The sequence below is a fragment of the Phallusia mammillata genome, chromosome 3, assembly GCF_965637545.1.
Source record: "Phallusia mammillata chromosome 3, kaPhaMamm4.hap1.1, whole genome shotgun sequence".
NCBI classification, from domain to species: Eukaryota; Metazoa; Chordata; class Ascidiacea; order Phlebobranchia; family Ascidiidae; genus Phallusia; species Phallusia mammillata.
The window spans coordinates 31,804,099-31,828,770 of NC_137254.1; the positions used below are offsets into that span (position 1 = coordinate 31,804,099).

The 24,672-nt window shown below is 40.4% G+C and overlaps 2 protein-coding genes across 4 annotated transcripts in view; one reads left to right on the top strand and one right to left on the bottom strand.

The window, feature by feature from the left end:
* LOC145217956 (fatty acid synthase-like) lies at positions 1 to 14,145 on the top strand. 3 transcript variants are annotated; one of them, XM_080085339.1, is made up of 35 exons: positions 5 to 199; positions 481 to 633; positions 1,934 to 2,107; positions 2,465 to 2,672; positions 2,733 to 2,866; positions 3,262 to 3,359; positions 3,557 to 3,764; positions 3,822 to 4,028; positions 4,088 to 4,273; positions 4,340 to 4,530; positions 4,594 to 4,783; positions 4,881 to 5,110; positions 5,182 to 5,403; positions 5,517 to 5,832; positions 6,070 to 6,261; positions 6,407 to 6,646; positions 6,960 to 7,131; positions 7,189 to 7,505; positions 7,560 to 7,724; positions 7,794 to 7,946; positions 8,311 to 8,483; positions 8,886 to 9,053; positions 9,157 to 9,269; positions 9,331 to 9,475; positions 9,722 to 9,896; positions 10,096 to 10,246; positions 10,493 to 10,791; positions 11,108 to 11,230; positions 11,479 to 11,635; positions 11,711 to 11,809; positions 11,867 to 11,988; positions 12,086 to 12,326; positions 12,428 to 12,689; positions 12,898 to 13,032; positions 13,095 to 14,145. In XM_080085339.1, the coding sequence occupies exons 1-35, from the start codon at positions 55 to 57 to the stop codon at positions 13,374 to 13,376; spliced, it is 6,546 nt and encodes a 2,181-aa protein (XP_079941465.1). In that variant the 5' UTR covers positions 5 to 54; the 3' UTR covers positions 13,377 to 14,145. The 3 variants fall into 3 exon arrangements, with proteins under 3 accessions (XP_079941466.1, XP_079941465.1, XP_079941464.1); XM_080085338.1 differs by having other exon boundaries at positions 11,711 to 11,988; XM_080085340.1 differs by lacking the exons at positions 11,867 to 11,988; positions 12,428 to 12,689; positions 12,898 to 13,032; positions 13,095 to 14,145 and having other exon boundaries at positions 1 to 199; positions 12,086 to 12,220.
* The window catches only part of LOC145217958 (uncharacterized), a 22,838-nt gene continuing 12,300 nt past the window's right edge, over positions 14,135 to 24,672 (bottom strand). The window contains exons 11-16 of the mRNA XM_080085341.1: positions 23,366 to 23,499; positions 19,955 to 20,046; positions 19,260 to 19,355; positions 18,554 to 18,686; positions 17,697 to 17,837; positions 14,135 to 14,419 (exon numbers count right to left, since the gene is read on the bottom strand). Coding sequence (XP_079941467.1) covers positions 14,218 to 14,419; positions 17,697 to 17,837; positions 18,554 to 18,686; positions 19,260 to 19,355; positions 19,955 to 20,046; positions 23,366 to 23,499 — 798 coding nt within the window. The 3' untranslated portion in view covers positions 14,135 to 14,217. The remainder of the gene's footprint in view (positions 14,420 to 17,696; positions 17,838 to 18,553; positions 18,687 to 19,259; positions 19,356 to 19,954; positions 20,047 to 23,365; positions 23,500 to 24,672) is intronic.

Sequence of the window (24,672 nt, forward strand, 5' to 3'; positions counted from 1 at the left end):
TATCAGAAAGCTATATATCGATTCTTGCGCAGATTTAGTTTTGAATAAGCGGAAATGACGGAAAAAGTGGAAAAGACGGAAATCGTGATAAGCGGAATCGCGGGAAGATTTCCGGAATCCGCGGATGTGAACGAACTGTGGGAAAACCTCATCGGGAAGGTTGACATGGTAACCGATGACGGCAGGAGATGGAAACCAGGTAACGCGTGACGTCATCACTTAATGACGTCATTGCCAGATAAGCGCGAAATGTTTTAAGTTGTGTTTACGTGTTATTACCGATAGATTTCCGTTTAAAAAATTGTAGCTGCTTTCTTGTAAAAACAAAACAAATGTATTTCGCTTTAAAAAGCTTTATACGCTGAATTTTCAGATTTTAATGACCCTGAATCGTCGCAATTGCTTTACTTGAAAGGAGATTTTATTAATAAGAAAATATTTACTATGTTTTTGAGTAATAATTTTATCGGTTTGTCCCAGGTTTATTGGATTTACCGACGAGGAACGGCAAACTTAAGGAGATCGACAAATTCGACGCGGCATTTTTCGAGGTTCATTCCCGCCAAGCTGACTCGATGGACCCCGGGCTCAGAATGTTGATGGAAGTCACATACGAAGCGATCCTGAACGCAGGTTTGTCTATACTGTGTGTGTGTGTGTATGTGTGTGTGTGTGTGTGTGTGTGTGTGTTGTTGTTGTTGTTGTTGGGGTGGGTTATGTTTTTTCTGTGTGTGTGTGTGTGTTGTTGTCTTGTAGTTGCGTGGTAAACCTCAAATCTACGTATAAACTGACACGTGCAGCATAAACAAAAGTTGATTCGACTTTCGGCAGTTTCACTATCTACGCCGAGTCAGTTGATTAGTGTGATGTGCCGACCTATAATCATACAAGGTTTGCCCCGAAGCCATGAACAGATAAAATGCAAATTCCACAAACCAACGTCGGGTGATAAACATATTACCAGTTCGTCTGCACGTAGATTATCATCAGTATATAGTGTGTTTTCAAATATTTTTCAACGCAACGTTCAATTTGCTAAGTGTGAATATAACTGCGCGTGCCAACATTTTTGTGTTGAAAGTGATTGGAAATTTATTATTGTCCAGAAAGCTGACAAACGCGCATGTGATATTGTGAGTTTGCTGCGGCATTATAGATCGCTATCAAATATTGTAAAAGTTTTAGTGTTATCGAACAGCAGTGGGATATAAACCTCCCAAATACTTCGCTTCCCACAGATGTAAAACCCACACGGAATTTAAGCGGAAAAGTTGCTGAAGTTGCGGCACAAATGAGTGTAGAGGTCGGGAACAATCCCGTTTTATTTCAAATCAAACCTTCCCCAGGCTGAAAAGCGTGCACGACTGATAACTGCTGTAGAATGGTTTGGATACAAGAATGCTATTCACAATTCAAGATTGGAATGCGGCCGATTTATCAAAAGTAGATCAGCTCGACTTGTTTGTGACGGCATGTAAACCAACCAGGCGGCATAAGCTACACCACATGATCTGTACACAAACACCACACATATCACATATCTGTGTGGAAACGCATCGTGAGCACTTGGGAGCCGAAAATAAAGCGAGCGTAACCGATTCCCCAAATCAGTGATCGGCAACCGCCGGCCTGCGAGGAGTTCGCTACCGGGTCGTATACCTTTTCACGTTAAACGCTTTAAAACATTTTGCCCGGGAATGATAAACTCATTTATGTTTTTTTATTGCTAAACTTTTAAGGGCCGATCCGCGATAAAATTTCATTTTCAAATCGGCCCGCAGAGCAAAATAGGTTGTGGACCACTGACCTAAAGCGTTTCAAAACTGACCAAGGAAAATTAAGTTTTTAAACACTGGAATGAAACTGAATGTTGATTAGAAACTAAAACTAAGCTCACCGTTGCCATCTAGTGATACGTTGAGTGCCGTTGCAGGGATTTCCCCCTCAAAATTGGCGGGAACACGTACGGGCGTTTGGATCGGTGTGAGTGGTTCCGAAACAATCGAAGCTCTGACGTCAGACACGCAAAATATGGAGGGTTACGTCATCACGGGTTGTTCTCTTTCGATGTTCGCGAACCGGATCAGCTTCTTCTACGATTTTAAAGGTGGGTTCAGAAGTTGTTTCTGTAATGTTCAGATATAACAAGCAAGTCGTTTGGTGGTGAGATCTTAATTACTTTTTTGTATTTTAGTTCAAAAACAAATTGTGTTTCAAAATAAAAGTCCTCCAAAATAATCTTGTTTTCTGGAACACTGCATACGGATATGTTTATAAGTTTAATGAGAAAAATAAAGGCCCAAACAGACGAAAAAGCGACATGTTTAATTGTTCAAACGTTTCGGTAAATGCTCATGCCATCATCAGTGACATGAATGGCCACATCAGTCTTGTTTTCCGACATGAAATATTTTAATCGTATATTCATCCTGTCGCTTACCACCATGTTAAATTTATCCTGCAGGGCCGAGCATGGCGATAGATACGGCCTGCTCATCCAGTTTAGTGGCTCTGCATCTCGCGCGGCAAGCGATCAACAATGGTGATTGTGACGCAGCAATCGTTGGGGGAGCACAGTTGATTGTTAAGCCACATACGTCACTGCAATTCAAAAAGTTACACATGTTGTCACCAGATGGCGCTTGTAAGGCTTTCGACGAAAGTGGAAACGGGTGAGACGACGTTATATCTACGATTTTTTTAGCCGGTAATTTTGTTATTGTTTAAACCAGGTACGTCCGTTCTGAAGCGGTAGCCGCGGTTTATTTATGCAAGAAACAAATCGCGCGACGAATCTATTGTGACGTAGTTCATTCGAAGATTTCGTCAGATGGAAGAAAACCAGAAGGAATCACTTTTCCAGCAGGTATTTGCAAAAAAATCAAATTTGTAAAAAAGGAACGTCGAAATTTAGTTTCGCACGAAACATTGCAAACTAACTGTTTAAACCAGTGATTCTCAACCACGGCTCTCAGGGCCGCATGCGGCTCCCAACTGCTTATTTAAACCACCAAAGATTGCTAGTTTAGCTTTCAAGGAAATAATCTTTAGTGATTTTCTCAAGGTTTTGTTTTTTTTGCGGTTCCTTACACACTTAAAAAACTACCATTTGTCCCCGACAAAAAAAAGTTTGAGAACCACTGCTTTAAACGGTTGAGTGCACACAGCTCGTTTAAAAACCCGCCTAAAATTTATGAGATTAGAAATTGCAAAACCTAAAATCGTCACATACTTTGTTTTTTCAACTTGCTTACAACGCAGGCAAGCAGCAGGCCAGATTACTCGAGGAAGTTTACAGGGAAAGTGGAATCAAACCACGTGACGTATTCTACGTCGAAGCGCACGGAACCGGAACGAAGGTAGTGGGACGTCGCAAGCAGGCAACTGTGACGTAATTAATTGCTACTTGTGACGTCGCAACCCGGCAAGTGTGACGCATTTGGTTGTTACTTGTGACGTCACAACCCGGCAAGTGTGACGTCACAACCCGGCAAGTGTAACGTCACAACCCGGCAAGTGTGACGTAGTTAGTTGTTACCTGTGACGTAATATTCAGGCAGGAGATCCACAAGAAGTGGACGCACTTGATCGCGTGATGTGCAAAGATCGAAAGGAACCGCTTCTGATTGGTTCAATCAAATCGAATATGGGACACAGCGAACCCGCGAGCGGTCTTTGTGGCGTCATAAAGTGTTGCATCGCTATTCACAATCGAACAATGCCAGCGAACCTGCACCTCAACAACATCAACACAGATATAGAAGGTAACAAGTCATCACTGCACAGTGACGTCACCCGTTTAAAATGACGTATGTTTGCAGCATTATGTAAAGGTCGCGTGAAGCCGGTGGTTAAAGCTCTCACACTTCCAGATGAACTCATTATCGGGATCAACTCGTTCGGTTTCGGCGGGACAAACGCTCACGTGATACTGCGAGCCAATCACAGCGAAGAACGCGCACCACGTGACGACGACAAGCAGCCCGTTATCTGCTTGGTGACGTCACGCACTGAAGAAGGCATAAAACGTAAGAACAAAAAATAAGATTGCGTTTGTGTTTATAATGTCATCGTCCTTATGACGTAGAGAAAATTACCGAGGCCCGTGACGTCACACCGGAAGTAGCGTCATTTCTGAATGGAACCAGTGACGTGCCATGCAATCTCTATCCTTACCGCGGTTACGTCATCAACATGAATCATGATGACGTAATGAGTTGTGAAAGTTCAAGTAAAGTGGAAAAGAAGCAAAAAGTTTGGTTCATTTGCACAGGTTTGTGACGATACTGTGTGGTTTGTTATTCGCAGAATATCTTAATTACCTTCGAACTTGTTGTAGGAATGGGTTCGCAGTGGAAGGGAATGGGAAAAGATTTGATGCAAATCCCGATCTTTAAACAATCAATCTACAAATGCACGCGAGCTCTAGCTCATTATGACGTCATAGACATCGAGCGGATGCTGACGTACGCTGATGACGTCACATTCATTGACATCATCAACTCATTCGTGGGTCTTGTTGCTGTACAGGTTTGTTGTGTGACGTCAAATTGACGTTATCCGGTTCAGATTTTAACGATAATGTCATTGCAGATTGGTTTGATTGACGTGCTGACGTCACTAGGAGTTGTTTGTGGCGGCATAGTGGGTCATTCTGTGGGTGAATTGGCCTGTTCTTATGCGGACGGAGGGTTGAGTTTGGAGCAGACGATTCAATGCGCTTACGTGAGAGGGAAATGCGTGAAAGAAGCCAACCTTCCTCCAGGAGCAATGGCAGCTGTCGGTGAGTGATTATGACACAATCTATGACGTCATAATGATTACGTCACTATCTACGACGTCATTAACATGATTACGTCACTATCTACGATACGTAACAGGTTTGTCTTGGGAGGAATGTGAAAAGCAATGTCCACCGAACGTGGCCCCGGCTTGTCACAATGACGCTTCTTCCGTCACAATCACTGGTGACGAGGATGACGTCGAAAGCTTTGTGACGTCACTGAAAGAGCGCGATGTGTTCGCGCGGTCTGTTGATACCGGAAGGATCGCGTTCCACTCGAAACACATGGAGATTGTTTATCCGCAATTTCTGCGCGAACTTAAGAAGGTAGGAACCTGCGCATTCCTCTTCTGCGCATGTCACGTGACTTTAATTGTCGTTGTTTTGTGACATCACAGATAATACCGGAACCGAAACCGCGAAGTTACAAGTGGCTGAGTACGTCATTGCCTCAAAGTAACCAGTTTCATTCGTCAGATGATGTATTTGAGAGTGTTCGAGAATCTTCTGCTGAATATCACGCGAACAATCTTCGAAGTCCCGTGTTCTTCCATGACGCAATAACGCAAATTCCAAACGACGCGATTGTAATCGAAGTCGCTCCCCATTGTCTCATGCAAGTAAGTTGCAATTTATTGATTTTTTTTTGTTTGTTTCCTTCACTTACTCTTACATTGATTTTTTAAACATTTCAATGTTTTTTCTTCTGAATTTAAATTTGATTTCTGTGCAGGGGACGCTGAGAAAAACTCTGCCGCCCCCGTGTGAGCACGTGATCTTAGCGAGCAAGCCAGGGTCGAAACATAATCGGAGCGGGAAAGTTAGCGGGGTTAAAACTCTGCTGAAAGCGGTCGGCCAACTTCACTGTCTCGGTGTTGATGTGAAATGTGATCAGCTGATCGGTCACGCTACAACGCCTCTGCGGTCATGTGACCTGCTATCGAGTCACGTGGCTTGGAACCACACCCAATCATATTTCGTTCCGTCGCCTTCTCAGTTTTTCTCGTCGTGCTCAGGTGGAAAACTGACCGATGGATCCTACAAGATCGGTGAGTCAAAATATTTCTCTGTACTGACATGATCTAACGCAGTGCTTCTTATTGTTGTGTGTAAATATCATAATTAGTTATATGACATCATCCTGTTGTTTGCGACGTCATCCTCTTGTTTGTGACGTAATTCTCTTGTGATGCCATAAGCGGTAGGTTTAGTTCTTTTGAAGGGAGCAAAAATAAATCTCCAGACACACCATCAGCAGCAGCTGGTTTAAGCAACTATTTTTGCAGATACGTCATCGAACTCAACGGACCGTTACTTGCGTGATCACGTGATCGACGGTCGGCCGCTCCTGCCCGGTGCAGCCCTCTTGCGCCTCGCGTGGCAGACCTTGGCAAATTATCTGGAAACTTCGATCGATTGCGTCGCTGTACAGTTTGATGACGTCACAGTCCATGGAGCAACGTTCCTTGACGACGCAGGTGACGTCATTTCGAGAAACTTTTGCTGGGTATTTTTTACTCTTTTAGAAGGTTTCTGGTTGACGTGGTTTCTGACGTCATAGAATCTTATGAGCGTGGTATCCAAAGCAACCCGAGTGTGAGAAATCGACACATTTATTTGCAGAACTGGAGATTCGCGTTCAGCTGAACCCTCTGCTCGACCAATTCACGATTTCACATTGTGACCGACTTCTCGCTACGGGAAAGATCCGGAAGATCGATGGAAGCGAGATAGCTCAGTCGAAAACCCGTCAATCAAATGGCAAGCTGCAATACACCAAGTCGGAAGTATACCGGAAGTTGAGATTATCCGGTTATCACTACAGAGATACGTTCCAGTTAATAGAAACTTCAGACCAAACAGGTAAGTGGGTTCGCACCGAGCTGTGTTCAGTCAACCGTGACCCCTTTAACTCGGTATATCGTCGGATATACAAAAGTTTCCAAGTGTTTGTCGAATTTACCAAACAAACCAATCTGAGATTTTATTCTTGAAATAAAACCTTGAGAGGTTGTAGTTTTTGCGGAAAAAAATATCCAAATCCACCGTTTCTCAGAACTTTGCCTCACAGGAAGTTTAATTTGTGAGATAAAAACTTTTAAAAAAGTTTAAAAAGTTTTGCGGAAAAAAAAAGTCAAAATCCACTTCTCGTTTATATCTCACATTTTTTTCACAGGAAGTTTCGGGGAAGTGACATGGAACGGAAATTACGTCACATTCATTGACGCGATTCTTCAGTTCCACCTGATCGCGTCACGTGATCACAAGCTCCGCCTTCCAACCAGAATCCAGCGAATCAGAGTTCGACCTTTTATCGATGACTCAGCACAAACGATCAACGTCAGCAGGTGACTCGGCAAATATTCATCACAATTCGCTTCTTAACCTCGTCTCTATGGTAACAGGGACACGGACGTAACCTTGGCTGGAGGTCACGTAGAGGTTATCGGTTTGCACGTGACCCACGCGCAGAAGAGAGGTCAATCGCACCGACCTCTGCTCAAAGTCAAAAAATTCTTTCCTCGATTTTATGACGTAATAGACCATGACGTCACAAACTATGTCGACGTCATCACCGCTTTGGTTCTACGTCATCCAGACAAGTTCAGCATGACGTGTGCAGTAGAGCGTTCTGAAGTCAGTACTAATGATGTCAGCAGCAATGACGTAAAGCACGCGTCATCAACGCTTCTACAAATGATTCATTACGTCATAAATCAAGGTTTCTTTGAATTTATCTTCTTCTTTCAAAGTTTTCAACAAGGTTGTGTTGTAGAAAACTGGGAGTCACGTGCTTCTATGCCTCTCTCTGATTGGTCAGTGAGCTATTGTCTGTCGAACAAGGACATTATTACTTCGACAATCGACATCGCGATCCAGGAGTTGATGTATGACGTCAGAGTGGGGGAATTACCGAAGCAGTTACTCGGCGGCAGAGGAAGTGAGCTAGGACTCCGGTAATTTTCAGTTAAAGCTTACCACATATTTCAACCTGTTTTTTTCCGCGCAGGCGTCGACGACCTGATTCTCAAACATCTCAAGTCGATCCCGAACTGCAACTACGAATTCGACGACCTCAGTTGCCATGGCGACGGGGACCTTACAGCGCCACCCAGTGTACACAACCTCAATCTTCTTGTGCTTCACGACGTTTTCGCAGCAGGTGCAGATTTTCAAATCAAACTCGATGCTTTTGCGCTGATATATAAGCTATTGCTGCCAGGCATAATATCAAGTTTATAGAGCTCTTCTGCTAAATATATTTTCATTCCGACGTTTCCGACGTCCTATACAGGTCGCTTTCATCAGGGCAAATAACACGCGTAGTACAGTGCACGATAAACAAAGAAAAAAAGAATTAGACGCAATTTTATTCCGACGCTTGTTTATTGTGCACTGTACTACGTGCATTCCATGTTATTTACCCTGATGAAGGCGACATGTATAGGACGTCGAAACGTCGATATAAAAATACAATTGCCAGAAGAGCTTTAGAAATTGTTTTTGCGCTAATTCTGTGTTTGCAGGAGCCGAAAGCGGAAGGGCCATAGTTAAAAGAGTTCTAGAACATCTTTGCAGCGGAACGTCGTTCGTCATGCTCCATCACACAATTGGCGGGAACATAATACAAGATGTTTATGACAAAATAATGAGTTTGGCTGACCCTGAGATAAAACGATCACGTGTGGATGTAGAACAGGTGGAATATTTTAATTTGTGATGCAATAATCTGATTTCCAAAACATATTTTCAATTGACTCATTTCATCACGATTTGTTGATTCAATGAGGTTTACAACAATGGTAGAATCGCATCATTGATAATGTCATAAGCGATTTGCCGAAAAAATTGGACAACAAATCGTTTTAAGTCGATGTAAAATATGGCTTAGCTTTTTGGCCTGTTGCTTAACAAACTGTAGTGTCTTTAGATGGCTATACAAGCCAATGCGGTCGATCTCTCGTCACCAGCTGCGTGGATGAGACTTTATAGGTCGAAACAGTGTGCACTGTCTGCAGCTTATCATTCATTGAATCGATACTTTTTAATTTTGCGTCGGTTTTGAAATTTTCTTCGACTCCACCGAAATTCTTTTGCACAGGTAACCGACATGTTCCGCACATTCAACTTTCACCTAGTTTCACACAAACAACAAAAAGAATGCGGAAGCAATCTCCTTCTATTCCGTCACAAACCAACAAATGTCGTCACAAAGTATCAATTGTTTGAAGTTCCGACAGGAAATCTGAACTGGGTGGAAAAATTGAAGGTTGGTTTTGGTTTCCTGGCCCACGTCATTGAAAGTGACGTCACAATCATTTTCAGTGACGTCACAATCATTTTCAGTGACGTCACAATCATTTTTTTTTTAGAAATTACTTGACACAAGCGATGATGACGTCATTCTGATTGCGCGGGAAAATTTGAACGGTCTTGAAGAATTTTGTGAAAGTCTAAGACGGGAAACGGGATCAGATCGCGTTCGGTAATTATTGCGTAACAATAGCAGACAACCTGAAGCGCCATGCCTTACTTTTATGACGTAGATGCATCAGTAATCGTAGTCTCGACGCAGCCTCTCAACTTCCCGATGATTTATCGGAGGTGATAGCGCGCCATCATGTGGCAAATGTGTACCATGGTGGAAAGTGGGGAAATTTTCACCTCGTCGATATGAAGGAAATTGAACAAGTAAATAACACTGTTGATCGCATAAAGCAGGTTCCCATTTCCAACCAGCTTAAAGCGCTCAACCGGAACCAGTGTATATGACCTGACAATAATGAAAAGTAACTGATAGTTCACTGTAACTAGATTTTAATTTTCGTACCTTACCATATGGTAATGGTTGGAAGACCAGCTGATTGGTTGCAACGCCTTCAATAAGCCTGGCATGCTAAGACTTATAGTGTTAATAAACCTTCGTTTGTGTTTAAGGTTGATTCGAGTCGGAGTTATTTGCTTAGCACAAACCCCGGTGACTTATCTTCACTCAAGTGGTTCCGCCTTCCCTCAAGTAAAAACTCAATCGAGTATAACGTTAAATTCGCAGCACTCAACTTCCGTGACGTCATGCTTGCGTCAGGGAAACTCCCCGCCGAAGCGATTCCAGGTGAGTGACGTCATCATTGTATAATTACTTCATCATTGTTGCTGCTTGCTGACGCCATCATTGCTGTTGACGTCATCTTTGCTGTTGACGTTATTATTGTTGCTGACGTCATCATGGCTGTTGACGTCATCATTGCTATTTTTGCCATCATTGCTGTTAGGAATTGAGATAAGATGACCGGGTGGTTATTTTTACGCAGGGGAAACGGACAAATACCGTACGCTCCTTGGATTGGAGTTCAGCGGGTTTGATCACGTGGGCACGAGAACAATGGGGATCGTTCCGGGTGAGGGATTTTCGACCCACGTGACACAGGATGAGAGGTTTACTTGGATTGTTCCCGAACAATGGTAATTGTCGCAGTTGAATGCGTAAAGCGGGTGCTGGAATGATTTTTTGGGAAATTTAGAAATCCGATGAGATTTTGTAAAAACTTCCTGTAATATAAGATGTTTTGTTGAACCTTTATATGTAGACTTATAATAATCTGCGTGGCTGTTTAAAGTGCCTTGTATAAACTTCTCTGCAAGAATTAATGTCACCATCGGTGATAATGATTGATGACATCAACATTGAGTGACGTAATATCTTTGCAGGAGTTTGGCTGAAGCTGCTACAGTTCCGGTGGTTTACAGCACAGCTTATTACGCGCTTGTGGTGAGAGGGCGGATCAGGGAAGGGGAGATTGTACTGATCCACTGCGGGGCTGGAGGGGTCGGTCAGGCCGCCATTTCCATCGCACTTTCCCGAGGTTGCAAAGTCTTCACCACTGTGTCCAGCCAAGCAAAACGCACTTTCCTCAAGCAAAAATTCAAACAACTCGATGACGCAAGCTTCACACAGTCACGTGATCTCAGTTTTGAGCGGGAAATCATGAGAAAGACGAACGGCAAAGGCAGGTTTTGTTGTTTCAGTCACTGAAAGCATAAAAATTTCTTTTTTAAAACTCGAAAAAGTTAAATCATACTATGTGCCAGTGATGACGACACAAAAATCCTAGTTGGTGACGTCATCACTGGATAATAGTATGATGTCACAATCTCTTTGTCTTGACGTTATACTGTGTTACAAGTGTTGACTTTAAACAAACACCTTACTTTACGTCATAATTTAGTTTTTGTTGACGTAATAATGTCTTACAATTGGTGACGTCATCAGTGGAGCGTAGTATGACGTCACAATGTTAGTGTTGATGTATTAATGTCTTTCAGGGGTGGATGTGGTTTTGAACAGTTTGTCGGGTGAAAAGTTGATTGCTAGTGTTCGTTGTCTCGCGAAACATGGAAGGTTCCTGGAACTCGGGAAGTTTGATCTCATTCACGACAACAAGATTGGTGAGTGATGTTTCATCGGAGTTAACCGGAACGAATCGGAATAGACTAGAGTAAACCGGAGCGAACCGGTTAAGATTCAATAAAGCGGATAAATTAATCCGATGAAGTTTCATCTAAAATCTCGCATATTCTAGTAATCAAAAGTTGCGAATATCCTCTCACGCTCATAGCATAGTTGGCCCATCCCATGTCAAGTTATAGTGATATTCTGTGCATTCAATTTGAACTCTTTCAACCTCACCGCTCAGGATTGTCTGCCTTTCTCAAAAATATCTCGTTTCACGGAATTCTGCTCGATTCATTGTTTGGTGACGTCACTGAAAGTTGGATGGAAGTGAGAGAGTTGGTGAGAGAAGGAATAGAAAAAGGCGAAGTCAAACCGCTGCCGCACAGGATATTTCAAAAGTGAGTCCGACCGTAGCAGTTTTTTAAAATTCTAGAACGTCAAATGTTTGAGATCCATTATTACGTCACACACAGGAAAGAGGTTGAATCGGCGTTCCGCTTCATGTCACACGGAACTCACATCGGAAAAGTGCTTGTCGACGTCATCAGAGAAACCGATCACGTGTTGCAAAGGTCAGTACAAGGTCAAATCCGTAAAATAGGAGAATTAGAACATTTCGATTATTCAAGAATTTCGTTGAACCCTGACCTCTGTTACGTCATAACCGGTGGTTTGGGAGGATTCGGAATGGAAGTCTGTGATTGGTTGGTTCAGCGTGGAGCAAGGAAGTTGCTTATTACGTCAAAATCTGGTCAGTGACGCTTTAATATAATCTCTGCAAGTTCGGAACACTCTACATTAAAATATCCGCATATTTTCAATATTTTTCACCTTCAAAAATTGCACAGGAGTGAAAACAGCTTACAGACAACGTCACATCGACGTTTGGGCGTCACAAGGCGTACACGTCACAGTCAGCGATAATGACGTCAGCAAAGCAGATGAGGCGGCGGAGTTGTTGGATGAGCGGACGGGCGGCATATTTCACCTTGCGATGACCTTGCGAGACGCGATGTTCCACAATCAAACTCAGCGAGATTTCGAACTCGTGTGGCGGCCCAAGTGTGACGGAATAATCAACCTCGACAAGTAAATTGCCATTATGACCTCACACTACTGGTGTCATTGCGTCACGTTGCATGTGGTCTATTGTGATGAAACTTGTTTCTGATTGGTTGTGTTTGACGCAGGTTTACCCGCCAAAAATGCCCGAACCTCGATTATTTCGTCACTTTCTCAAGCATCGCGAGTTACAACGGGACAAAGGGTCAATCCAACTACGTGCTCGCAAACTCTGTGATGGAACAATTATGCCGCATACGTCACAATGATGGACTTCCGGGCGTCGCCATCCAGTGGGGGGCGGTCGGTGACGTAGGCATCGCAGCTGATAGGTTCGGGGAATCCCCTGTGGCGGGAACGTGGCCTCAATCCATTCAATCCTGTCTCGACGTGAGTGGCCACTTCCGTGTTTTCGTTGCGTTATGGCGTAGTTCCTTTTCCTTTGTTTATCGTGCACTGTAATAACTAGCGCATTCCATGTTATTTACCCTAATGAAGGCGACCTGTACAGGATGTCGGAACGTCGGAATAAAAATACAATTTCCAGAAAAGTTGTATCAACTTGAAATTAATTCTTCCACTTGTTATTTTGTTATAGAACTTGGACAAACTTCTGCAGCGCGACGAACCGATTGTTGCGTCATACATACCTGTCGAAAAATTATCGCGAAAACGTAAAACTGACAGGGGGATTTCCCCAGAAACCCTCGTCGCAAACATTCTCGGAATCGCGGTAAGCTATGACGTCATCAACCTAGTGACGTCACTGATGATGACGTGTATTGTGTGTTTCAGGATTGGAGGAAAGTCGACGCGAACCTTTCGATGCTTAGACTCGGAGCAGACTCGCTGATGACGACAGAGATACTTCAGAAGCTTAATCATTGTTGCGGCGTTACCATGGATACCAAGGCGGTGACCGAGTTGACCTTCGCGAAGTTGAAGGGCATTGCGAGGAAATCCACTAAAGTCGCCCCACAGTACAGGAAGTTCCAGCGTCTCCGCTCATCCACTCAATCTATTAGTGTGGATTTTAGGAAGGTTTCGTCCACGAGCTGCGAATTTATCTTAGAGTAAAATGTGTGCAATATTCTATTTATATTTGGAAAAAAAAATTATTTTCTGAAATTATCTTCGAGTAAAATGTGTTTTTATTTCAATATCCCGTTTATATTTGGAAAAACAACTTTTCTTATTCCGTTTTCAAGTGGAAACGCGCTTTACACAGAAAAACTGTTTTCATTATTCTTTTTCATATTTGGAAAACTTTTCGTATATTCCAGTTTTTATTGTGTTTTCTTGACAAGTGAACACAAAAAATGGGTCGAATTTTTGTTTTAATGTGCCAAGTGTTTTTATTTCATGTTTCTCTTTATATTTAGAAAAACAACTTTTTTATTCCTTTTTATTTAACTTTTTTTATAATGACGTCACAAACAGCAAGCGTTGATGACGTCACAAACTACTCATTTTGTGACGTATGCTACAGGAATGACGTCACACACAGCATGCATATACTTCTGACATTCCAAGCTAATAATATGACAACACCCACCTTCGAACTGTTTCCGAATCATTGTTTCGTTTTGGTGGATTCGAGTCTCATAATGTCGGCAACCTTTTTTTGAAAGTAAAATTTTATCGCGGACCGGTCTTCAAAAAACTACAAATATTTAGCAATGAAAACGCTTAAATTAGTTCATTATCCCCGGGATACATGGGAAAAATGTGTTAGAGTATTTAACCTGAAAAATTGTACGGCCAGGTAACAAACTCGTCGCGGACCGGCGGTTGCCGACCACTGGTAAAATTTAATTGCTGCTCAGAACCGAAAATAGGATAAAATATAAATTTATTGAACAAACAAGAAACACAAACGTGAAAGGAAACCCACAACATGTGCGGGTTGGAAGAAAAACTAAAATCTAAACAGAGAACTTTCCAGTTTAATTTTGAAACTTTGAAATTTTAAATTATGTTCCCAACACAAGATGTCGCTCTTCCCGTCCCCGTTCGAGTCGAGAACTTTGAATACGTCATCAGGTGAAATACAGAAGTCTGAGGTGAAGTCGAATCCGGAAACAAACTGATAATCCTTCTGAAGTTTCACCTTAAATTCACTGAAACACAAAATATGTAAATTTAATATTTTGCGCTCAATTTTTTACACTGCGCAGCTATTTCCGGCTTGGTGATTGTTTTTAGTGCAATTGTGTCGCTATGTTCACCAAGCGAAAAAAACTTAACTGATATTTGATAATATGTAAACATTATCAAAACAGCTAATATGAAGTTTAGTTCAGTTTATTTCGCTTGGTGAAAGAAAACATGAAGACACAATTGCACTAAAAACAATCACCAAGCCGGAAATAGCTGCGCAACGTCAAAATACTATGGAGCGCATGATAGTAATGAATTCATAACGGGGAACAGTTGAAGAGTTCAAGCAAACCAGCGATCATGACGCACTCATTTACCAATAAAATAACAACTTTTATATAAAAGCAATAAGTCATTCGTCCTTAAGATTGTGAGATATGCGTATAGTAACCCTCGGTTAATCCGGACCCGTTTGTACCTCAAGTTTTGTCCGAATTAGGCGAAGATCCGCATAAACCGATGTCGATTAGTTAAAGTCTTACCACATTACAAATCATTTGTAACGCGAGTTTTGTCCGAATTAGGCGAAGATCCGCATAAACCGATGTCGATTAGTTAAAGTCTTACCACATTACAAATCATTTGTAACGCGAGTTTTGTCCGAATTTAATCGAAGATCCGGATTAACCGATGTTTACTGTACAGTGTATATTACCAGCACGATCAGCAACTGTTAGCAAGCATACTATCGCACTAGTGAAACTGTACGCATAAACCATGGAACTGTGCATTATTATAGTGTTTATCTACCAAGAAACAGGCCATTTTGTTTTACGTTTAGGATCTACGTTTTGGGCCCTTTGTGTAAACTGATTGGTTAAAAATTAGGAAGATCAACCTGTGTAAACTGATTGGGTAAAAATTAGGAAGATCAACCTGTGTAAACTGATTGGTTAAAAATTAGGAAGATCAACCTGTGTTAACTGACTATCATGTATTTAAATTTGAATCACGACAATTTTGCCGAATGTAGAAAAGTAACTAAAGCGTTGATATGAAGGTTTGGATTCGTACAATTTTACGATTTAAACAATAAAAACAAACGTTGAACTAGAAGGGTGGCTTAGCACATTTTACCATAGCATATACACTACAATCTATTCTGCAAACTGTAATATATTCTCTATATTTATTTTTATTGGGTCCCATATTAGCCAACATTTTTTATAATCTTGATTTGTTTCTGCAGGCAGAAACTCATGGGTCCCCAAAACCGCAAAGTTGTAAACAGACAACCATAAGAAACGTTGCTATAAAGTCAAACACAGTAATTGGTAGTGTTACTTAAAAAAAGAAGTTATGTAAATTACAAACTGTCCAAATCTCATGCAATTGAGACATTGTTATAAGTTTGTGTGCCTAAATAGCATAAAACACTGACATCTCAAAACGGCATATTATACAAACTGTCAAAATGTATTGTTGATTAATTCACCCATTTTGGGGGGTTGGTAGGGTAAATATTAGGGCTGCAGGGTGAAACACAATATTCGACAGCTACAAATGCCAAATTCAAAAAACTATCAAAAATTCATCCAAATCGGACGTTTTATAAACAATAGGTGGCTTAAGCAGTAAATATTGGGCTACATGGTGAAACACAATAATCGATGCCCTAAAATAGCATAATGAAAAAACTGTCCAAATTGTATTCAAATCGGACATTGTTTAAAAAATCACCCATTTTAGGGGGCTAGTGGGGTAAATATTGGGGCTACAGGGTAAAACACAACAAACGATGCCCTAAAATGGCACAATGAACAAACTGTCCAAATTTCATCCAATTCGGACATTGTTTAAAAAATCACCCATTTTAGGGGGCTAGTGGGGTAAATATTGGGGCTACAGGTTAAAACACAACAAACGATGCCCTAAAATGGCACAATGAACAAACTGTCCAAATTTCATCCAATTCGGACATTGTTTAAAAAATCACCCATTTTAGGGGGCTAGTGGGGTAAATATTGGGGCTACAGGTTAAAACACAACAAACGATGCCCTAAAATGGCCCAATGAACAAACTGTCCAAATTTCATCCAATTCGGACATTGTTTAAAAAATCACCCATTTTAGGGGGCTAGTGGGGTAAATATTGGGGCTACAGGTTAAAACACAACAAACGATGCCCTAAAATGGCACAATGAACAAACTGTCCGAATTTCATCCAATTCGGACATTGTTTAAAAAATCACCCATTTTAGGGGGCTAGTGGGGTAAATATTGGGGCTACAGGTTAAAACACAACAAACGATGCCCTAAAATGGCACAATGAACAAACTGTCCAAATTTCATCCAATTCGGACATTGTTTAAAAAATCACCCATTTTAGGGGGCTAGTGGGGTAAATATTGGGGCTACAGGTTAAAACACAACAAACGATGCCCTAAAATGGCACAATGAACAAACTGTCCAAATTTCATCCAATTCGGACATTGTTTAAAAAATCACCCATTTTAGGGGGCTAGTGGGGTAAATATTGGGGCTACAGGTTAAAACACAACAATTGACGCCTTAAAATGGCCCAATGAACAAACTGTCCAAATTTCATCCAATTCGGACATTGTTCAAAATTTACCCATTTTAGGGGGCTAGTGGGGTAAACACTGGGGCTATCGAGTCAAACAAAACAAATGGCACATCTACATAACCATATCTACCATCTGTGAAAGTTTCATCCAAATCCATCAAACATTTCAGGGCAAAATGGGGTGGACAAACTTCAGGGAAGAAAAAAAAAAAAAAGAAAAAAAAAGAAAAAAAAAAAAAAGAAATCGAGTAAAATCAAGATGTGTCCCCTTCAAGGAAGGGGACCCATAATTAGTCGATGCGCTGCACCACCTGGATATTAGGGATGGGCCGAGTCGAGCCAGACCCCGAACATTAAATTAGTATGTTCATGCCCCGCTAACATACGAAACTAGTGTTCGAAATGGTGTCCAAGAACAAGAATCACTGTTTTAATAAATGCGTTAAATGGAAAAAATGACTACTTGTTTTATAAATGCGTCAAATTTTGGAATAGCTCGCATTTCTGGGACCTGTACAGCGTAACACACCGCTGCAAAAAAATGCAAATTTTGTTTGGTCGAGCACCGAGTATCAAATAGAACATTTGCAGTTTCGGTCCACCCCTACCAGATATTTAACAAAGCACAATTGTACCAATTGTATGTTCGACCCTAATTTGTTTCCGAACACAGATTTTAAATGATTTCAAGTAACAAATTTTCCACCAACCTTTCATCCTTGCACAAAATATCACCGTAACCATCAGCATCAAAATCACCCCAGATTTTCCGGGAATTCCCGCAATCTGACGTCAGAGCCTCAAATGTGGCGCTAGGTGGCGGGCCGGAGTAAGAGTTTAAAACAACTTTCCTGAAAACACAAAATAAAAGCGAAAATAAGGCAAGTCTCTTCAAATGCCAAACAAAGGCGATGTCGTGATAAAAACAGAATTTTATAAAGTTACAAAACTAGATTTGTATCGGGTGTAGCAGGAGCTGAACAGATCAAACCGGCTGTCGCACCTCTAGTTAGTTGCGTAACAAACAAGCTTAAGTCGGACCACAAGATGCCAGTTAATTTTGCGAGTGAATTTGGCAGCACAACCTGACATGCTACAGGTTAAACAACCCTGCTTTAGTAATCCCTATTTCTCGATGTTTTATAAATTTCACGGAAAACTTTGTGCGAAATACGTAAATCAGGGGTGTCCAAACGTGGCCCACAGCTGTTGTTTTAAATTGTGTTGTGGATGTTCAGCCATAATTTGAATTACGTTTTTAGGTTGTGGTACTTGCGACTTGACGCAGAAGCTATCCATGGAACTTAATTTACCTTTAAAAGAGTAACATGGTGCTGACGCAACAAAATCCCAAAATTTCCTTAAATGTCGTATATTTTGTGTTATAATTGGCCGGTTAAAAACTTTACAAAAAAACGTTGGCCCGCAGGCATCTGCACCTGATAAAAAAATGGCCTCTTAAAAAAAGTTTGGACATCCCTGATTTGATTAGTTTAAAGATGCCTGCGCAATACTTGATCTATCTACAGTGACGTCATAACACACACATAGTGACGTCATCACTCACATGTCCCCCCCTTCGGCGGGCCCGCACATGAAGTCGATGATTTTGTCGGCGTTGAAATCTCCGAACACCCATGAATTTCTGGTGGTTTGTGGACAAATATCAGGAGCTGACAATTTGGTTTCACTGAAGAAAGCTGGAAAACAAAGTAAAATTTAACATAACGTCCTTTTCAGATGACAAAACCACAAGAGTTATTACATGCGTATGACGTAACAAAGAAATTATGAATGTAAGTTCAGAAAAAACACTCAGTCGTTCATCCTTTAGTTTAATTGCTATGAGGCTAATTAGTATTCATCAACCAAGCAACGGACTGTGTGATTCCAGTTCCAGTTTTAATTACAAAGAAATTATTTACATTTACATGAAAAGGTTTTTAACATTTTGAATAACACAAGTTATGCGATGGAAGTTGTACAAGAAATAGTTTTCTGATTTTATGATTTGCCGTAACTTGGTCTTTTTTGAACCTTTGCAGTGTTTATAAGCTGTTGCTGCCAGGCATAATATCAAGTTCATAGAGCTCTTCTAGCAATTGTATTTTTATACCGACGTTTCGACGTCATATACAGGTGGCCTTCATCAGGGTAAATGAAAACAATGTTTGTTTACACACAAAGCGCAGGGGAACTCCCGTTCGGTGGTGCACCGCACTCATTGACAATTTTTTTTATTTTTTTTAATAGTTTTTGCTGAGTGACGTCACCTGGCAAATCTGCTTCCGTGACGTCATCACCTTCTATGTCATCGCCATATCGGTTTCTGTATCTGTATCTGCTGCTGTAGCTGTAAGAGTTTGTCCCTGAAAACGAAGCAAGGAAAGGTTGGGATGAAGTGACAGTCGATATTTTACATCGGAAAAAAAGTTTGGAATAAAGTTTAAAGGTGAAGTTGGGAATAATTTTGTTTGACACAAAAAAATCCTGCTGCTTGAAAAAATTAGTTCGTTGAAAACATTAATGTGCAGAACAAAACAGGACTTAGAAGTTGCATGTATTTATTTTGTAATTGAAGTCAGCCATGCAAAAATCAAAACCAAACAAATACATTTAATTGGGGAACAAAGTTAACACAAACATTTCGACAAAACTGGTTTAATTAGCAGAGATACATACCACGTTTAATTGTTTTTTGAACAAATACAATTCTAACAGTTTGATTTTTGTTTGTTCGGTATTTACATGCAAGCGTAATGTCCATCTTATATGGAACATAACAAGGTGCAGTTTTTGCACAGATAAATCCGATCTTTTATAATTTAGCTAATTGCATTAAAAATCCAACATTGGATCAATTTTAGTTAATAAATAAATTTAAATCAATGTTTAACCCCAACTTAACAGACTTTTAGTTTGCAGTAAATATAAGTACAGCATTTTGCATGGAAACTTATTTACTTACTTGAATACCCTGGACAACTTTGAGCGTTGCATAAAGTGGTGGAATAACGATTTCCGCTTCCACACCGGCCATATTGTGGACACCGGCGAGTCCTGCACAAAAATATTAATCAACTAGAAGGGTGGCTTAGCACATTTTGTCATTGCCTATACACTATAACCTATTTTAAAACATTCATATATTTCCTCCGCTTATTTTATATTGGGTCCCACATTATCCAGCGTCTTTTATAACCTTAGTTGTTTCTGCAAGCAGAAGCTCATGGGTCCCCACACATGCAAAGTTAAAAATAATGCATTTCAAGAGATAACCATGAGAAAGTCGGGTGTTGTAAGGTAAAACACAGTGATCAGCACTGGGCTTAAATAATAATACTATGAAACCACAATAATTCAATCAATAGCACTACAAAATTTGAGCCCAATCCGCCAATGTTTAAAGGTTTGACCACTAGAGGTGTTTTGAGCAACAACCATTAATGCTTCTGACTACATAGGGCTGTTAACAATCCCCTAACTGCCATGCCACAAAAACGTCCAACAAGCAACCCACAAACACAAGTAACACACAACTGGTTGCCCTTGTAACACTATTGGGCCACAGAAATCTTTCGTTTGTGGTGCCCCATAACATACAAATACGTTTTACACTTTGGGGGCTAGTGGGGTGAATGTTGGGGCTACAGGGTTGAACACAACAATCAACACCTATAAATGGCCTCTTCTTCAAGCTATCCAAATTTCAGCCCATTCCGACACTGTTTAAAACCTCACCCATTTTAAGGGGTTGACAGGGTAAATACTGGGGTTATCAACACAAACAAAGTGGGAAGCACATCTACATAACTATATTTACCATATGTGTAAGTTTCATCCGAATCCATTAAACATTTGATGGCAAAACGAGTCGGACAAACTGTGCGGGGTAAAAAAACATTTTAGGGGGCTAGCGGGGTAAGTACTGGGGTTATCAACACAAACAAAGTGGGATGCACATCTACATAACTATACCTACCATCTGTGTAAGTTTCATCTAAATTCATTAAACATTTGATGGCAAAACGAGTCGGACAAACTTTGGGGTAAAAGGGGGCTAGCGGGGTAAATACTGGGGTTATCAACAAAAACAAAGTGGGATGCACATCTACATAACTATATCTACCATCTGTGTAAATTTCATCGAAATCCATCAAACATTTCATGGAAAAACAAGTCGGACAAACTTTGGGGAGAAAAAAAAAGAAGAAAACAAAACAAAACAATTTGAGTAAAATCATAATAATATGACCATCAAATAGGCTATTGCATGATGTATAACCGAGTATTGCTCATCCAGCAGTTTTGTTGTAAACAATAGACGTTTCGACGTCCTATACAAGACGCCTTCATCACAGTGGTGGTGGGATTCAGCCGGTTCGCACCGGTTCTAAAGAACTGTCTCATGAAATTTTATGAGATCAGCGAACCGGTTAGCATTACTGGTTACTGTCAATGGACTGTTTGTAACAGAACTGACTGATAAATATGACTTTTGTGACAGAACCGACTGAAAACTAGAAGGGTGGCTTAGCACATATTGCCCTTGCATATACACTATAACCTATTTTAAAACATAAATATATTTCCTATGCTTATTTTGTATTGGGTCCCATATTAACCACCAGCTTTTTTAACCTTAGTTGTTTCTGCAAGCAGAAACTCATGGGTCCCCACACATGCAAAGTTGTAAATAATGCATTTCAAGAGATAACTATGAGAAAGTTTGGTATTGTAATGTCAAACCCAATGATCGGACCTGTGCATCAATAAATGTGCTATATGGAGTACAAACTATTCAAATTCATTCCATTCATACATTTTTGACGGTTTTTCTATTATATGGTATATCTGAGAAAAAATATGAAATAGTAAGAAAATGGGTTAAAACACAACAATCAGCTCCCAATGGCGAATTGCTCATGATTGTCGGTGGCTAGTGCGGTAAATGATAGGGCTGCAGGGTGAAACATAACAATCGACAATTACAACTAGAAGGGTGGCTTAGCACATATTGCCCTTGCATATACACTATTTGAAAAAAATAACATATTCCCTACACTTATTTTATATTGGGTCCCATATCACACACTGTCTTTTATAACATTAGTTGTTTCTGCAGGCAGAAACTCATGGGTCCCCACACATGCAAAGTTGTGAATAATGCATTTCAACAAATAACCATGTGAATATTTGGTATTGTAAGGTCAAACACAATGATTGGTACTGAGCATAAATAAACATGCTATGCGGAGTACAAACTATCTAAATTTTCTTCCATTCGGTCATTTTTAAAGGTTTTTCTATTGTATGTTCTATCTGAAAAATGAAGGGGTAAATAGCGAAAAATTAGACTAAAACACAACAATCTGCTATTATTGGAAAATTGCACAAGCTGTCCTAATTTCCTTCAATTCAGACTTCGTTAAAAAAATTCACCCATTGTAGGGGGCTAGTGGGGTAAATGTTGGGGCTACAGGTTGGAAAACAACAATCAACAACCATAGATAGCACCCACTACAAGCTGCCCAAATTTTATCCAATTCAGACATTGTTTAAAAAATTCCCCCTTTTTAGGGGGCTAGGGGGTAAACGTTGGGGCTACAGGTTGGAAAACAACAATCAACACCTAACAATGGCACAATGGACAAACTGTCCAAATTTCATCCCAATCGAACAATACCTAAACAATTCACCCTTTTTGGGGGGCTAGTGGGGTAAATAATTGGTCTCTACTCTAAAACTAAAAAAATATCAAACCACAATAACCCAATCCACAGTCCTGTGAATTAATCCAAATCAGCAAATGTTTAAACATTTGGCCACTGGAGGGGCTTTTGAGCAACAACCGTTGATGCCTTTGACATCATAAGGCTGTTAACACCCCCTGACTGTCGACTGCAAAAACATCCACCAAACAACCCACAAACATTAGTAATGTATATATGGTTGGCTTTATAAAATCACACAAAACTAACGCTTGTGGTGCGCACCAACCACATTTTACATTTTGGGGGCTAGCGGGGTAAATACTGGGGTTATCATGACAAACGAAGCAGATGGCACATCTACATAACTATATCTACCATTTGTGAAAGTTTCATCAAACATTTCAGGGCAAAAAGGGGTGGACAAACTTCAGGGAAGAAAAAAGAAAAAAAAGAAAAAACGAAATCGAGTAAAATCAAGACGTGTCCCCTTCAAGGAAGGGCACCCATAAATAGCACACTCTAGAAGTTTCAAAATTTCATTCAATTCAGGCATTGTATAAAAAATTCACCCTTTTTAGGGGGCTAGAGGGGTAAATAGTGGGGCTACAGCGTTAAACAAATCAGCTGAACAAGCAAATTTAACATGTTTATCTTGTACTAATCACCTGATCTGGTATCCTCTCCCACATGTTTTCGTGCATCGTCCGTAGTTCGTCCATTGCGACCACTGGACCCTTGAAGTGGGACATGCAGAAACAGTCGGGCAGGAGATGATCTGTAACTTTCCACCGGGGCAACTCTGCAAAAATATCATCACATATATGAGTTATTCGAACAAATAATCACATCTATGACTTATTTGAACAAGATGGCCTTTAAGTCTATTTGGACTGATATTTTCACCATTAAACTTATGAACAGATCAGTATATAGTGTTTAAAGATGGCCTAGTTTTATTTCTAATTTCAATGTCTTCCACACACATATTGAGCAAATATGTCGTCAAATTTAGCTTAAAAAAAACGTAAAAATTGGACCAGGGGTGCACAATAGGCAGTGGTGGGATTCAGCCGGTTCACACCGGTTCTATAGAACCGTCTTACAAAATTTTATGAGATCAGTGAACCGGTTAGCATTACTGGTTACTGTCAATGGACTTTTTGTAACAGAACCGTTAAAAAATATGACTTTTGTAACAGAACAGACTGAAAAATATGACTTTTGTAACAGAACCGGCTGAAAAATATGACTTTTGTGATAGAACCGGCTGAAAAATATGACTTTTGTGATAGAACCGGCTGACAAAAAATCTGAATCCCACCACTGGTGACACATACAGATTATGTGACTGTGAACATGTAAGTTAGAATATAAACAGTGGTCAGCAAATAGTTAAGTTCAATCTACAGATAAAGTTAGAATTCAAATCTGATTTTTGGGCACAGGGATATTATGAAGTCAATCTGATTTCTAATCAACTGTATTTTGTAAACAAAACTTATGGGCGCACTGGTAGTGTTGAAATACAAATGTGTGATGCAGATTTATACTATCTACAAATCCCAAAAAACACTGACAACATTTGATAAAATAAAAACCTGAAAACAAACTAATTCTTATCAACAAATCTGAAAAGCAGTACTTATGTTGGCTTGTGGAATTACTTTACTTTCTAAGGTAGACAACTCAGATGAGTTTTATATTGATTGTCTCTGTTTAAGTCAGATTTACAATGTTTAAGGTGATGAAATGTTAAGCATTTGTAGATATGTTGCTCATGGTGTGTTGAATAAAATATACAAATTAATCAGGGCAATGGTGAAAATAACGGCCCAAATAGACGTAAAAAGCGACATGCTTTATTGTTTAAACATTTCGGCAAATGCTCATGCCATCATCAGTGATATGAAAGGCCACATCAGTTACACCCATTTATATACACTTTAGTCGCATAAAGGAATGATAAAATCAG